The following is a 15611-nucleotide window of genomic DNA, read 5'->3' on the forward strand; positions in this document are numbered from 1 at the left end:
CTTCTTTACAGTTTGAGATGCTCACGGGTTCCCTGCCGTTCCAAGGGAAGGATCGCAAGGAGACAATGAACCTGATCCTCAAGTGAGAAACCCCTTTGTCCTGCAGTACTGATAGCAGCCAAGCTTGTTCCATCTGGCCTCATTCAGCAACACAGAGATATAGACTGTGCCTGAAACAGAGCAGCACAGGCGGCATCACTGGTATCAGTTAATGCCTTGTGGGTCAGTCCTTTTAGCCTTAAACACGGACCTGATTGGCCATGAATGAGAGTGGCTGCCTTTTCCTGGGGTATGCTGTGCCATTATTCGAGGGCTTGAACACTGCTGGGTTCAGGCAGACGTTTCTGAAGGTTGACATCCATCAAGTACCAAAGGTGTTTGATTGGGTTCCTATCTGGAGATGGACTTGGCCATAGTAAAGCTGAGATCTTTCCACTGGGTGTCTGACAGTGCTCTGTGTGCTGGTGTTCTCCAGTGGTAGGAGTTGGGAGGGTCCCTGTAGTTCAACACCTAGATGCATGAGGGCTGTCTGTTTAAACACATATTGTATTCCTTTATTCTCTTCTCATAGCTGAGGTCTTTCAGACTATGCTTTATTCTGTGAGTAAGCACAATTTACATGAAAGATGCACCTTGACCCTGTGTTGTCGTGATTGATTAATTAGAGACTAAGCGATTGGAAATAGGATATTAACTCAAGACTGTTGCATGCTGTGCCAGCTGTCTGTTACATCAGTCATTGCACCAGGTTGCTGCTACAGAAACGCTTGGCTTCCTCTGACCTGCGCATGTTTTCTCATGCAACTATTTCTGTTTACTCCCCATCAAGCTTTGTGAAATGTCTAAAGGAAATTGCAGCATATTGAGCCACATCCTTACTATAGTGCTGGGACAAACATGCGTCTTTTCGTGTTTTGAATATTCTCTCAAAATCCAAACAAATATTCTTTAATTTTGAATTGGCTGGAAAACAAAAGTGTAATCCTGTGCCATGTTACAGTAAAACAATTTCCCAGGAATAAAATAAATCCTGTACTGCATCAAATCACCTAGTAAAGAAAGAGACGAAACACTGTTCAGTCTAGTAGTATGGGATTCCTTTCAGATGTCATTTATGCATTGGATTCCTTTCAGCATATTATGAATTTTAGAATGAACAAATGCAAACGTGGTCATTTTTGCCACTGAGTACATTTCATTTCAAGTAGTGAATCTTTGTCCCAGTACTGCTGTGTCACACTGTTCCACAGGCTGGTTAAACCTCTGTTTTATTTCTTTGCCCCCACTCCTGCAGAGCGAAGCTTGGGATGCCCCAGTTTCTGAGTGCTGAAGCTCAGAGTTTACTGCGAGCTCTTTTCAAAAGGAATCCAGCAAACAGATTGGGTAATTATCTTGATGTTAACTTGTTCCAGCAGGGGTGCTGTAACCATCTTTTTGTGCGGAATGAAGTAGAAAATAACCATGTTCCAGAACTGTCGGAAATGGTCTTCAGTGTCTAATGGTTCTGCTGTGTCTCAGTTGTACAATGACCAGAAAAAACACATTTTGAAATGAAAGTGAATTTCATTGTGTTGTAACACTTTTGATTTCTAGGAGCTGGGACTGATGGCGCTGAGGCAATTAAACGGCATGTCTTCTACTCAACCATAGACTGGAACGTAAGTGTGGGCTTCAGCAGTGTCGTCGGTCCTCCGCCTTTCATGAAAAGAAACGCACATCACTTAAACCATGTATAGTTTCCTGTTCTTCCTGAGAAAACAGTGTAACAATGGAATTTTCAACTTGGGATTTAGATGTTTAGGGTTTCTTTTGGTCGTGCTTTATTCTAAGGGCTGTTTTTATGTTTATTAACTGTTCAATAACTGTTAAACAGCTAATGTACATTATTTTCTGTTAACTTATGTTAATATATAATAGGCCAGCTAAAACTGCAAACACCAGAGCTCTACGGATGATCAATACCCAGTCAATCATGTGCTTGAAATCGGTATTCTGTGTGACATATCTAAAGAAAGACAGCAAGTCTGATGTCACTCGCACCCAACACATGTAGAAATCCTGTTACTGTCGGAGTCGTAATGATTCGTGTATTGTAACCTCAAACAGCAGGAGTAGTGTGCCTGTCTGGCTCACAAGAAGGTTTCAAGAAAGGAGGGAGCTTGTGCACCTACATCTAAAATCTGTCTGAATTCCTTCTGCTTTAACTCTTTTTATAAAACAGGCACATGATTTCTATTTCCCTTTCTGTTCCCCCTTTTTACAGAAACTGTTTCGCAAGGAACTTAAACCACCGTTCAGACCAGCTGTGGCCAGGCCAGATGACACGTTTTACTTTGACTCTGAGTTCACTTCCCGGACACCCAAAGGTCTGTATTGCTATAACAGGAGACGCCCCACCAGTTAATCACAGTTTTATGATCAAGGCCTTTTTATTTAGTATGGCACAAATTAATTACTAATCTGAACAGGTTGTTGTCCTAACTGGTGAAGATTAGAGTCTATGGGACTTGAAACTGTCAGTAAGCAAGTGATCATGTATATTTTTCTGTTCCGTTAGCACTTCCACTGCTACTTTGTTTCAACCTCTAGCCATATCACAAGATGTAGACCCTGTGCTTTGAGATGGCGTCTTTTACATTTGGTACACATGATTCTTTCAGTGATAGCGTTGTGTTAAAGGTGTAGACCAGTAAGAATCAAACCATTCAGTCTGCCCTTTTCACTGGGGGACGCTGCCTTGTTTAGTTATGTGGGTGTTTTCCCCCCTGCAGACTCCCCTGGGGTTCCTCCGAGTGCTGGGGCTCACCAGCTGTTCCGTGGGTTCAGCTTCGTAGCCACAGGAATGCTGGAAGACGAGGGCAATGAAGTGCAGGAACTGAAACCCCTGCATCCTGTGGTCCAGGTAGAACTTAAACTGTGTTGGAACCCATCGTTATCTCTGCCGAGATAAAACTAGAGAAGAGGTAGATTAAGGCTGTAAAAGTTTCCATGTGGAAATGGTAAATACTGTAGCAATAAATCCTAATAGTTTTTAGTACAGTAATTTTTTTTTTCAAATATAGCTCGCACGCAAGTGTATGTTGAACCGTGTGAAACCTTAGGTGACACGTCATGTATACCACCTCTTGTAAACTATGTATCAAAAGCAGTTATTTTTTTTTCTTTTCAGCAACTTCATGGTAAGAACCTCCATTTCAATGACGGCTATAACGTGAAGGAGGATATTGGAGTAGGATCCTACTCTGTCTGCAAACGCTGCGTGCATAAGACAACTAATACAGAATACGCTGTCAAGGTGAGTCCTTTCTGAAAACTGCTTGTAGCACCTCTCTCCAGTCATGGGACACAAATACCCCAACACCACTATAAGAACTGCCAAAGTTAGTAAAGACAGAGTCTAATGCTGACTACAGTTTTTGTGCAATTGTTTGTTTGTTTTGGTGGAAATGCTGGCCTTGCTGTGATTTTTGATGAGTGTATATATTTGTAACCCTAAACTCTATCTCCCTTTTACATTCCTCATCTTCAGATAATTGACAAGAGTAAGAGGGACCCTTGTGAGGAGGTTGAAATCCTCCTGAGATATGGGCAGCACCCCAATATCCTCACACTGAAAGATGTGAGTAGTGTACAGTTGTTGTTGCTTTTTTTCATGTTTGATCTGAAGATGAAAGGGGAAGTACTGTACAGCAATTCCTATTTAAAGAGTAAGTTGCTTTTTTTGCATTGTTACATTTTCGGTTCTTGGTTCAGTCAGTCCAATAATGAGTTATCATTTCCCTCTAAATCTGCCTTTTACCCGGCTTCTATATTGTGAGTAGTGTGAAATATATTTTGTCCTATTAATTCAGTGGAATGAGGAAGACTATTACCCAGCATTTAGGGTTCTCCAGACAAGCTCAAATTCAAGTAAAGGCAGATTTAGAGAAAAATGGACAGAACCCAGAACGAATGATCGCAAACACCACAAAAAAGCAAGGGAACAAGAACGGGAACTAATGTTAAATCAGGGATGGAAATGAGACCAAATGGACTGGTTTAACTGTGAGTTTAATAAGACACACCTGAGCTTGTTACCTACACACTGTGACTGATCAAGCTTTAGTAAATCCTGAAATGGGTGGAACTGCTGTGCAATAGGAATGTTATTTCCATCTCTGTAAATATCTGTCCCAACAGTAGGTGCTCAGTATTGTAAACTTGACCCTGTGGGCATTGCCTGGTTGTCTCCCCAGTAACCAAGCTGTCTTCTCTGCTCGCTCTCTCTCTCTCTGTCTCACTGCAGGTGTACGATGATGGGAAGCAGGTGTACCTGGTGACAGAGCTGATGAGAGGAGGGGAGTTGCTGGATAAACTCCTGAAGCAGAAATACTTCTCTGAGCGCGAGGCCAGCGCTGTCCTCTACACCATCACGAAGACTGTGGAGTATCTCCACTGTCAAGGGGTAAGGGGAGAGCACTGTTTAACACTGCTGTTTTCTTACTGGTGAGATCACTTACAACCGTCTAGTGGCTAACATGCAGCCGTTTCTTGTAGTAGTACAACACTTTTTCTGATACAGATCTGTGTATTGTTTGCACAACTAGAGGAAGGAAGTGAATCACAAGATAGTGTTGTGAAGAGGAAATTGTATGGGGTCTACTGGTGCGGGAAATTAGAAGAAAAAGAAACGTTTATTTTGATTAAGACGAGTTTTCAAGACTGCATGGATATCTTGTTCAAAGTGGATTTACTGTAGAATTACATTATTGTTTTTCTTGTTTTATTCATAATTCAAATTTACTAACATGTTGTTCGTTTTTTTGTAATGGTTAATACATTATGAAAATTACATTTAAACTTTGGACAGTAGAAATAAAGAACTCAGTGATTGGGATAGTGTGTCTATTTCCTTGCTGTTGCATCTCACAGATGTCCACTAGATGGCAGATCGCTTCAGCACAGCAACCAGTTTAAAATTTCTAATGCAAAAAACAGTTGGTGGTGCAGGGTCTTTCTTTTTTATATTTTATTTTTAGTCTTTTAATCAACTTTTTTTATGTTTGGTGGTGAAAGGTTATTGGCCTGCTCTACAAAGTGCTTGGTGCAGAAAAAGTGGCAGTTGTTCATAGAATCTCAGTCTGATTTAGTTTTAATGGCAGCTGTCTAGCAAACTGATGCTTTGTTCTGGGAGTATTTAAAAGCAAAACCATACTGATCAGATGAATGCTTTTTTGTTTCCAGGTGGTGCACAGGGACCTGAAGCCCAGCAATATTCTCTATGTGGATGAGTCCGGGAACCCCGAGTCCATAAGAATCTGTGACTTTGGCTTCGCCAAGCAGCTCCGAGCCGACAACGGGCTGCTCATGACACCCTGCTACACGGCCAACTTTGTAGCGCCCGAGGTGAGGCTCCTGGCACAGGCCGGAGCTATTTGTTAGGGAATGCAGGATGGAAATTCTGTTTTGCAAGTTGCTTAAAAAAAAATATATATAGGCTGATCTTATTGACTTTCAACAATGCCTTTGGCTGAGCTGTGGTTATCTTTTTTTCCTAGGTTCTAAAGCGCAGAGGTTACGATGAGGGCTGTGATGTGTGGAGCTTGGGGGTATTGCTGTACACAATGCTAGCAGGGTATGATGCATAAGAAGTCAATCTCTTTCTCATCTAGTGCTGTTACTGCATTAGTTATGCCTAGCCACCACAATAATCTTCTTGTTGTTTGACCTATATTTAACATATTGACGTTCTTATTCCAGAACCAGCTGTTGAAGAAAAACAGCTGCTTGGTGTTTGGTGATTAGAGCTGTTGAGAAAGCTGACCGCTTTGCTTAGCCTCTGTGGAGAGCAGCAGTCGGCACAAATATAAGCAGCTGTTTCTTTAATCGTTCCAATTGGAATGGAAAATTATCCCACTCCCATGTTGACCACCATTCATATATCTTTTTTTTAAATTTTTAGTCCATTGAAAAATGTAATATTGAAGATTCATGGCGTGATAAATTTGATTTCGCTTCACAAGTTAAATTTAATCATATTGTATTGAAATAAATGGTTACTTTTCATGACTGTTTTGTTCCAATTCACCGGTAATATGATAAAAGTACTTTCTTAATAAAATATAAGGTGACGAGAGTCTTAAAAGCCAGCAGCCCACCTCCCCCAGCACGGACACCCCTTCAAGCCCTGTCTACTCCTGTCCCCCAGATACACTCCATTTGCCAACGGCCCCGACGACACTCCAGATGAGATCTTATCCAGGATTGGAAGTGGCCACTTCAACATCAAGGGAGGGAACTGGGACACAGTGTCTGAAGCTGCAAGGGTGGGTGCTCACATTGTTGGGGTTTTTATATCAATGTGCAAATATGTGTGCAAGCAAATGAGTGTCTCCTTGGTGTGTAGGTATAAGGGGCTTTCTGTCTCGTAAGCTAATATTGTGGTCTCATGTCCTGATTTCAGGACCTGGTGTCGAAGATGCTCCACATAGACCCTCACCGTCGCCTGACAGCCAAACAGGTCCTGAAACACCCCTGGATCATCTATCGGGACAAACTGTCTGAGAACCAGCTTCAGCACCAGGACGCCCAACTTGTCAAGGTAACTGAAAGTGTTCTCATTTCAATGCAAGCTGTGCCTTGCCATTTAACTGTTATGCACAGTTAGTTATTGAAAAAAAACTTTTTTTGAAAAATAAAATGTTGATGCATCGATTTTTATTGTCAATTTTTAAATGCGTGTGTGATAATCGGCTTTGAGATTTGACGATTTCACCACTAATATTGATGTGTGCTGTTACAGGGTGCCATGGCTGCAACATACTCTGCCCTGAAGACTTCCAAGCCTACCCCTCATCTCAAGCCCATTGAGGCCTCCATTTTGGCACAGAGAAGAGTAAAGAAACTTCCTTCCACCTCCCTGTAAGGGCTTGAGCCAGGTCACCATGGCAACGGCTCCCTCCCCAGCGGCCTTCCCGACAGCGTGCGCGTTACGGACTCTCAGTGTCGTTTTATTTGGCTTCATTGACAGCAGAGTAGGAATTATTCATGAGTCAGTGTGGTTGTTCTGGTCTTTCAGATTTATAATTTATCAACAGCATGCCTCCATTTCAGTATGTGTTGATGTGATGAACACCTGCTTAAAGTATGCTTTTGTTTTTTCGTTTTTGTATTTTTTTTTTTTTTTTCAAACAATGAACATTTATATTTTTTCTTAAGTTTTTTATCTTTTTTTTTTTTTAAATTAGGCAGCATTAAGCACTTGTAGTGTCCCAGTTGTTTTGAAACAGCACAAGGAAATCACTTTTAGTGATTGAATAAAAGGAAATCCATAGAAGTCAATTTACTGTTCAAGGTTTTTAGGTTGGCACAAGTCATGGTCACTGGAATTTTACATGAACCACAAAAGGCGTGGCGATGCATCAAACCAATGTAAATCTATATCTGTCTCACTGTCTGCCTAGGTTGAGTTTGTTTCTGTACATTGAGATCAAGTCTTGTGGGAGCAACATTTCTTATCGTCATTTATTTTAAACAGAAATCCATTCAAGTTTGGGTTCTTTACATTTGTAGCTGTATTTTTTTGTATAGTAATCCTGGGGTCAAATTGTTTGTTTCAAATATATGTCTCTTATCATGATCACTGGGTTTGATTTTTGAATGCTGGTCATTATGGTTTACCAGATTGCAGGAATGATTACAAAATTGTACGAATTTTAAAGCTGTGGATTGTACTGTATAGCGATTGTCAAATTTAACAAAGAGAAAAATCAATGCAGATGTTGATGTGATCCATACTGTAATTTCAAATCAAATTCTGGGGTAAATCTATTGGAGCATTTTACAGCACTGGGGAATCCCCTTGAATTTCATCAATGATCTATTGGCGAAGTAACCACAGATAAGTGGGCAATTCCCTGGTGCAGTAAAATGCTGTGGCTCATCCCGACTGGGTATAGGCTGGTCAAATCCAACCCCCAAATAGACAAGCTTTCCATGTATACATCAGTGAACTACAATCATGGCATTCACCCAAAAGTCTGTCCGCTTGGTATTCGTGGTGAAGTCCAATTTAAAAAGGAATTGGAACTGAAAATCAGGAATGGTCCCCGACCCTGCTTGGAATCTTTTAGTTTGACCTCAGACATTTATATCGGTGTAACAAGGGATTATTATCCTGCCTTTTTTTGCCAGTCGCTGTATTTGATCCTGTGTCTACAATTCATGTTTTGTTTTAAGAAAATCGTGATGGGGTAACTTAAACTCCAGGTCCATTGTTGTGAATTCACTGACTGACAGAACGCAGGAGAAACCAGTCTGCGGTGATACGACTTTAGTAGGAAATCATTTCATGACATATTTCTTCTGTGTTTTCTAACTGAACGTGGATTACCAGATTCTGTTCCAGGGATCCTAACAGTATGCTGTGTACCAATCATTCACAACTGAATGACCCCCTTTGTGCCTTTATATTCAGGGGTGGACAGCATGAACCATTTCAATCCAGTTATCCTTACCCGTACCCTTACTTGTTTAAAAGAATCCATACAAACCTCTATCCAGAACTATACGTATTAAACATGGAGTGGAATGAAGCTCAAGTAATGGCATTGTCCACCCCTGTTTTACATGGTGCCCATATACAAGAGTCTTTAGCACTGTGCTTTCCAGTGGCGCTGTGGCAAACCCGGATACTGAACAGTGAGCAACAACAGGCAGCATTACACTGTCTGAAATTGCATTGCAGCGTTTTGTAAAGCATTTGCAATAAGAGACTGTCACATTGCGTAATGCCGATAATAAAAAAATTAAAATAAATGGAGCAATAATGAGACCGCTAGGTTGAACCAGTTATTACAAAACGTATTTGGGCATCCGTATCCTTTGCAGCAAGCATTCCTGCTGAGTAATTGAGTGCTCAAATGTGTCCTGGGCCAAAAGCGATGACACTTAACTGAAGATCAGTGGTGTAGGTTGGTAAAGCTCCAGAGGAATGCACCATCAAACGGAGCTGTTGGAGACTGAGGTGTGAGGTGTGTAATACATGTGACAGGGGTCTTATTACAAACTGCTTGGGTTTTACAGATGTAACCAATACAGAAGGAGGGGTGCAAGCCTCATCTCGGGTTTGCTCAGTAGCTGTAACTGTTCCAAGGCTCCTGAGCGCAGTGCAACGCTGCACACTGATGTAGCTCAGCTTTGGAGCAGCATCTGACAATGATTTGGAGCACCCTGATTGGTTAACCAGCCATCAGCTGACCGGAGTTTCCCTTTGAACCATGCCTGTACACAGTACCACTGTGCATCAAGTGATACGGCTGTGACGATCCTAACAGCAATGCAATGCTTACAGGTGACCTGTTTATCCACAACGTTTAAACTTTCAGAATCACTTCAATTCACTTTTTTTTTGTCCTTGAAAATGCACTGGAAAAGAAATGGTTTAAAAAAAATAAAGTCTTGATTTAGTCCAGTTTTCTATATTTGGATGGAGTGTGGTTGTGAAGATGCTCACTGTGTAAATGTTCTGATGTATACATCCTGTTCTTTATGGTTTCCTAAGGAACCTGTATCAGTCCTCTATGTACCAGTACCCGGATTTCAGGAGGGTACTTTAATGTCTTGGTGGGGACTCAGGGCTGAATCAACTTGAGATGCCTTTCTATTAAAACTTTTCTCTATTGTATCAGAAACTTGTTTTTTCATTTTTCTATACGCTTTTACCTTTACACTTGAGTTCATGAACATGCTGGCCATTGGATAGTACCCATCGAATGGCTAGAGATGACCACGTTTTACATCTTTACACTGCTACTGTATCTATGGGGAGTGTTAAGTCGTTCGTACAATGACTGTGCAGTATGTGCAACACTTCTCGTGCAAATAGACTTTTGCTTGGGGGGATTGTATGCTTATATGTAAGATATGCACATGTGCTTGTATGCAGGACTATTTTAGAAAAGAGATGAGCAAATCTAATGGAGACCCAACTACTGTACCAGGCTTTCAAATGTGCTTTTATCCAATTTCCTATCACAACTAACCATGCTGTTGCAAGCATCTTCAGGCACATGGGCCAACATAGACGGAGTAAATCTGTAAAGATTAAAACAATATTGCAATACACCATAAAGGCACTAGATGGCTCTGTACTTATGCATACTTAAGCATTGGACTGTATACAGCTTGTAGTGAAATACAGCAAAAGAAGGAAGAAAAAAACGCCTCGATCAAATCACAATTTAAAGAAAAAATCATGACCTAAGGTTTTAGGTTTTGCATTATTCCACTGGGGAACTACTTTCTCCCCAGTTCTACTTGTGATGTGTAAGTATATTATGTCCAGTATTGAGTGACAAGGTCTGAGGCAGGTTAGTAGGAATCTGCTGACCTTTTTTTCTTTTTCTTTCTCCTCCAGTCAGCTTTTACGTTGTCAGGTCATTGACTCTTGAAATATGCAGTACAACACACTGGGAGGCATAGTGCCTGTAAGAGGTATTTAAAGATCGTGAATTTACATCACTCTGTCTTGTTCTGATGCAACAGGCAGTACTGCTTAATCAGGGGACATACTGCTGGTGTGTCTTTTTATAGTGTGTCCTCTCCCCAGCTTCCTTGAACTCAAGTCTAACAGGAGGCTGAACCTCTTTGTCGAAAAGAAAGTATTCTCTAACTCGGCACAAACAGGATGTAGCTTGTAACCCTGTTTACCGGCGTATTTGATCTCTCCTTTAAACAGGGAGCAAGCCTGGATTGCACTTCAATGTAATTTGAAATACTCTCCTGTTTACGAGGATATCGTGAAAAGATCTTTCTGAAAATCTGTTCTGAAATAAGGGTGGGAGGGATCCTCCCAGCCATGTGAAAGCTAGCATTAAAGATGGGTGAAATACAATTTCAAAAGGATTCACTGCACAAATCCCAGGCCATCAGACTGCTTTTATCCATGCAGGCGTCTTTTAAAAATGACAAAAGCTAATCTATGAGTTCTATGTAAAGAAATATAAGAAAGTCAACAGATACCTCTCCATTCAATTATTCAAAAGAATTTGCAGTGGCTGCCATAGATTCCATCTGCAGTCTACAGTCCATTCTGCAACTGGTCAGTACACAGAGGTCAGTGATCTCCTGTATGTATCACATTTCTGTATAATTACTGTTTATAAATGATTTCACCAACCACTGATATTTCCCTGACAGAATATCATATTCACAGCCCCCATATTCTGCCTACATAATTTTTTCCCTGCAGTCTGAGATTTAAAATATGTACAGATCTATTGGTCCAGATTTTTTTTTTTTTGTTTTATCCTGGTCGGCACCTCTGAGTAATATATTTTAATGGATTTAGCGAAGCTTCTTTACCAGCACTTTTACACAAGCTCTCCCGAGCCCTCGGTGCTGCTGAATCAATCTTCAATAAGTTCAGGCTGAGTAATGCAGCGCATGCAGACGCACAAGAGCAAGTTTTATATCATTTGGCAAACCTTCAAAGTCCTACATTAATCTCGAACGACCTGCCAGCAGCTGAGCTAGAACTGTGTCCAGTTTAAAGCATCTGTTACAAAACCTTGATTGAGCAGACTGGTGGTGTCGGTTACATAACATGCATTAGTATTCTGAAGGTAGCAGGTATGAGTGGGAGCCTGCTGGGAGATACTGACTTCACTAGCTGTTTGTGTGCGTCTATGATGCCTGCTCAGATCTTCAATAGAAGTGCACCCCCACATATTGAAGAGATTAGATTTTAGGGTTTTATCAGATACATATTAAACGACCTCACATATTTCTATAGGGATTCCTATCAGTACAGAATCACTATATCCTGTAGTTAAACCCAGCATCATAAACACACTCATCCATTGAGTGAAACTGACACCAGCCCCTACATTTGGAAATGGCTGTCTGTATTTCTAAATAATAATATCCAGTGTCTGATTGTTTCCAGATGCTGTACTGGAACTTCATTCAAAGACACTCAACAAAATAACTATTCCTTTGAAATATTTCAGACCATCATAAATGGTTATATTACGCTGAAAAACATGGTCTCTTGGAAATTGGAGTCGGACTTGGAAACTTTATCTGGGCATGGTCTCTATTATCATTACAATTCCTATCGATGCCCAGAGACTCATTTTTATCAGTTAAAAAACCCATGGCTAATAATATTCTTGTTAAATAGTCATCATCTTTCTGCTCTGGGTAATTTCAATCAAAAGTCCTTCTGAACTTGTTTTTAATCTCCATATGCGTGACTAAGCCCACATATATTTAAATATACAGCATCAATGCAGTCTGCTCCAGTGTTCTGCCGCAGTTAGTTCACATCCTTTCGATTCTGCTTAGTTGCCAGCTCCAAGCAAATCAAATGAAACAGAAACCTGGTTCAGCAGCAATTAAAACTGCATTCGAGGCAGGAATATGCCACCATGACGAAGACAGCATGCATCCCTCAGCTCCGTCTTTCAACGACCTCTCTGAGGATAAGGTATCCCTTCCAGGCTGTCCCTGCTCCCTGCAAATAAAGACATACCTTCTATTAGGCATTCCCTCCGAGCCAAGCAATTCACCTTTTAAGAGAAGCACGTTTCATTTTACTACTGTAGATTTTTTTTACAGCGATTTCAATTGAAAGTTAACCGATTTCATTTTTGTTTGTTTTTTTAATAATCAAATTGGCCCAAGGTACATTAAACATAATAAATGCAACCTAAATAAATAAAGCCTGCACTGAAATCACACCTTAATCAGTATTTTTAGAGCTTGTGTTTAAAGTTTTGAATTTACTGAATTCTTTATCAATAGTAACACATCGCTAAACTGTAATGCACTGTAACATCTTTAAAACCTGTTAGTGGTGCAATAGGTTGCAGATTTTCAATTTATTCTGACCATCTGAAACATGGGCCGGGGCAGAGGTAAGCAAGCCTTGCCAGATCTGAGTTACAACGAATTACAAAGACGCACAGTGTTTGTAGTTCTGAAATTGGAATGTTTTCCGGTAGGACTCAATAACCTGTAACACAAGAAGAGAATGGGAAGAGGAAGTATGACCAGTATAGTGTTGTGGCAGGTGAAATAGGAGTCGCTTGAACCAGAGAGAAAGTGAAACCTGAAAAGCAAAAATATCAACAGCAAAACATACCGAGATTTTTAGTAAATAAGAGGTTGGGGGTTTAAAAGTAGACCGGCCTATGCTTTCTTGAAATTAAAAAAAAATATTTGGCATATTTAAGCATCCTAGAATCTTATTTCCATAATGAATACCCGGGGCCTGACCACATTAAGTCTACATTGTTCTATTACCTAATGTGCTATATATTTTGTTCCCCCGTTCGGGAGGTAACCAAAGCAATGCATATAGTATTAGATACACCAGATCAGATTACTGAGAACAAAAGGTTAACATAGGACGCAGAACTTTAAAGAAATGTAATAAATAAAAGGCAGATGCTGAGGTCAGCAGGAAATGGGGACAGTTAACTGTGCTGCAAACATCAAGGCTGTATTCTGCTAGCTTTATGACATAATGTCCTTTGCACACAACTGCTAAACTACGCTTTTGATTGCTCGTCAGATTAATCAGAGCTGCGGTGATTTCATTTGTTTTGGGACAGCACGAAGAGTCAACAATTGGAAGAATGAAAGCAGGCCACTAATGCAGTAATCCTCTGTGCAGCCGACTCTTTCTAACACCAGATGCATTGTGGTGGTTCAAGTCTGGCTGTAAGAGACCTGAAATCCCCTCAGAATTAAAGTGTGATTCAGTTATTTCTCTAAAGGGGATCTCAGTGGAGCATAACGTATTGTATTTCCACCAGTGTCCTGGGGGAGGGGGGGGGGGGGGGGGGGGGTTGCTGAATAGCATTATCCATCAATAACAAAATGCTGAGACGGGTAGCTAAGTGTTTTGCTAAATACCTATTTTTGTTCAACGTTTTTTATGATATTGAAGATAAAGGGGTGTCCAGGAATAAAAGTGGGGGGCAACATTTCTAATTACAAAATTAGCTTTAATTATGGTTATAATTCCATAATGCACAAAACTGTGGCCCCTACAGCCCATCACAGCACACGCACACCAACAGCCAACAACGTCCTGTCTAACTGTGACCTTCCTAATAAAGGGATGTCCCTACCCTGCCCTCCCCCCCACTGAGTGTAGCCTCAGCCTGTTTCCTAAAGGCATCCTTAAACACCCACTGGGACCATCACACCCCTGTAGGATGTCCTCCCAACCCACTGCTGTCCCAAACAAATCCAACAATGGCGTTAATGCCTGATACCGGGCACACTGCATTACATTACAAAATGCATTGGTTATCATGATAGAGATGCCATAAATATAATTGCTAAGGTAACTAAAGGCTTAGAATTATGAGCAATCAGGCAAGTGCAAGATTGTATGGGGAAATATGGTAAGCAATGAACCCCAGTAATCTTGTAAAGGAGAGTAGTTTGCCGTTGGTTGCACCACAGGGAAAAGCCTTGCTCTTTCTCCTTTGACTTGCACTCTAAACAAATGAAGCTCGGAATTTGGAATCAAAAGTGCGTCATATTTCAAACCGTCAGCTGGCTTTGCATCACGAATGGAGCAACAACTGAATAACTAATTTCTATTATAATTAGTAAGATAACAGAAACAAACTGTAGTCACATAGTCTCTGAGCCTACGAGAGTATTAATACCAGGCATAGAGGCACACACAGACAGAGAAGCTGGCATACCTCCAGATCATCGGGAGACCATCAGTGTATCAGTGTGAGGCTATCTGATCATTTAGCTATCTCTGGTAATGAGACCAGTGACATGTATTGTATCTAAATAATAACAGTCAATGCAGAATGTCGTTTATTCCATGTTTACCTGAATTCCTAAACCTTACACACGGACAGAAGGGAAGAAGGTGTTTCTAATAAAGCGGCCACACCTTCAGTGCTTATATAATCCATCTTGTGTAGCAGCGTTCTGTTGTAACCCTGGTACAGCTGCCAGGCAATGACTGAAAGTATCCAACGTGTCAGATTAAGTGAATCAAACATTTTGTACCCCAGTTTTCCTAAAGGAGCGAGGCTTAAGCTTTGCAGAGCATTATTATTTAATTACAACACCATAGCCTTTAAATACTAATTGATTTGAAAGCCTGTGAAAGCGTGTGAACTGTGCTCATTGCTCATGGATGTGCTACCTCAGAAAAGGTTTGTCGCAGCCTGTTTTCAATTGCCTGATGTCATGGTTACAGAATTTTTTTTATTATTATTTATATATTTTGTGATTAATAGTCCAATGCTCTAGCCTGAATTATTGGTCTGCGTTTTACTCTAGCAACAGGGTGGCTGTTGCTTGGCAACAATCTAATCTGTGAAAGGCTGGCACATGCCACCAAAAAGGCTTTTATACTATTAGAGAGGGTCGTCAAGCACATAATAACTTCTAAAACCTACAGTCACTAGCTTACTAACATGTTTAAAAATGTTGTTTTCTGTTAATAGTTATTTACCAGTAATATATATATATATATATATATATATATATATATATATATATATATATATATCCTACTGTAATTCTATACTAATAAAAAAATAAACCCTGATCTCATTTGGATGTGTCATATAATCCTGTACAGA

General features: G+C 40.5%; 1 protein-coding gene across 3 annotated transcripts in view; it reads left to right on the forward strand.

The window, feature by feature from the left end:
- The window catches only part of LOC117413281 (ribosomal protein S6 kinase alpha-1), a 53313-nt gene extending 46148 nt beyond the window's left edge, over window positions 1-7165 (forward strand). For all 3 annotated transcript variants that reach the window (XM_034022227.3, XM_034022229.3, XM_034022226.3), the window contains 13 exons: window positions 12-82; window positions 1295-1383; window positions 1594-1658; window positions 2264-2366; window positions 2772-2902; window positions 3170-3295; window positions 3530-3619; window positions 4286-4444; window positions 5224-5385; window positions 5538-5614; window positions 6188-6305; window positions 6443-6580; window positions 6782-7165. In XM_034022227.3, coding sequence (XP_033878118.1) covers window positions 12-82; window positions 1295-1383; window positions 1594-1658; window positions 2264-2366; window positions 2772-2902; window positions 3170-3295; window positions 3530-3619; window positions 4286-4444; window positions 5224-5385; window positions 5538-5614; window positions 6188-6305; window positions 6443-6580; window positions 6782-6904 — 1452 coding nt within the window. In that variant the 3' untranslated portion in view covers window positions 6905-7165. The remainder of the gene's footprint in view (window positions 1-11; window positions 83-1294; window positions 1384-1593; window positions 1659-2263; window positions 2367-2771; window positions 2903-3169; window positions 3296-3529; window positions 3620-4285; window positions 4445-5223; window positions 5386-5537; window positions 5615-6187; window positions 6306-6442; window positions 6581-6781) is intronic.
- The last annotated feature ends 8446 nt before the right edge of the window (window positions 7166-15611 follow it).

The sequence above is a fragment of the Acipenser ruthenus genome, chromosome 23, assembly GCF_902713425.1.
Source record: "Acipenser ruthenus chromosome 23, fAciRut3.2 maternal haplotype, whole genome shotgun sequence".
Taxonomy (NCBI): Eukaryota; Metazoa; Chordata; class Actinopteri; order Acipenseriformes; family Acipenseridae; genus Acipenser; species Acipenser ruthenus.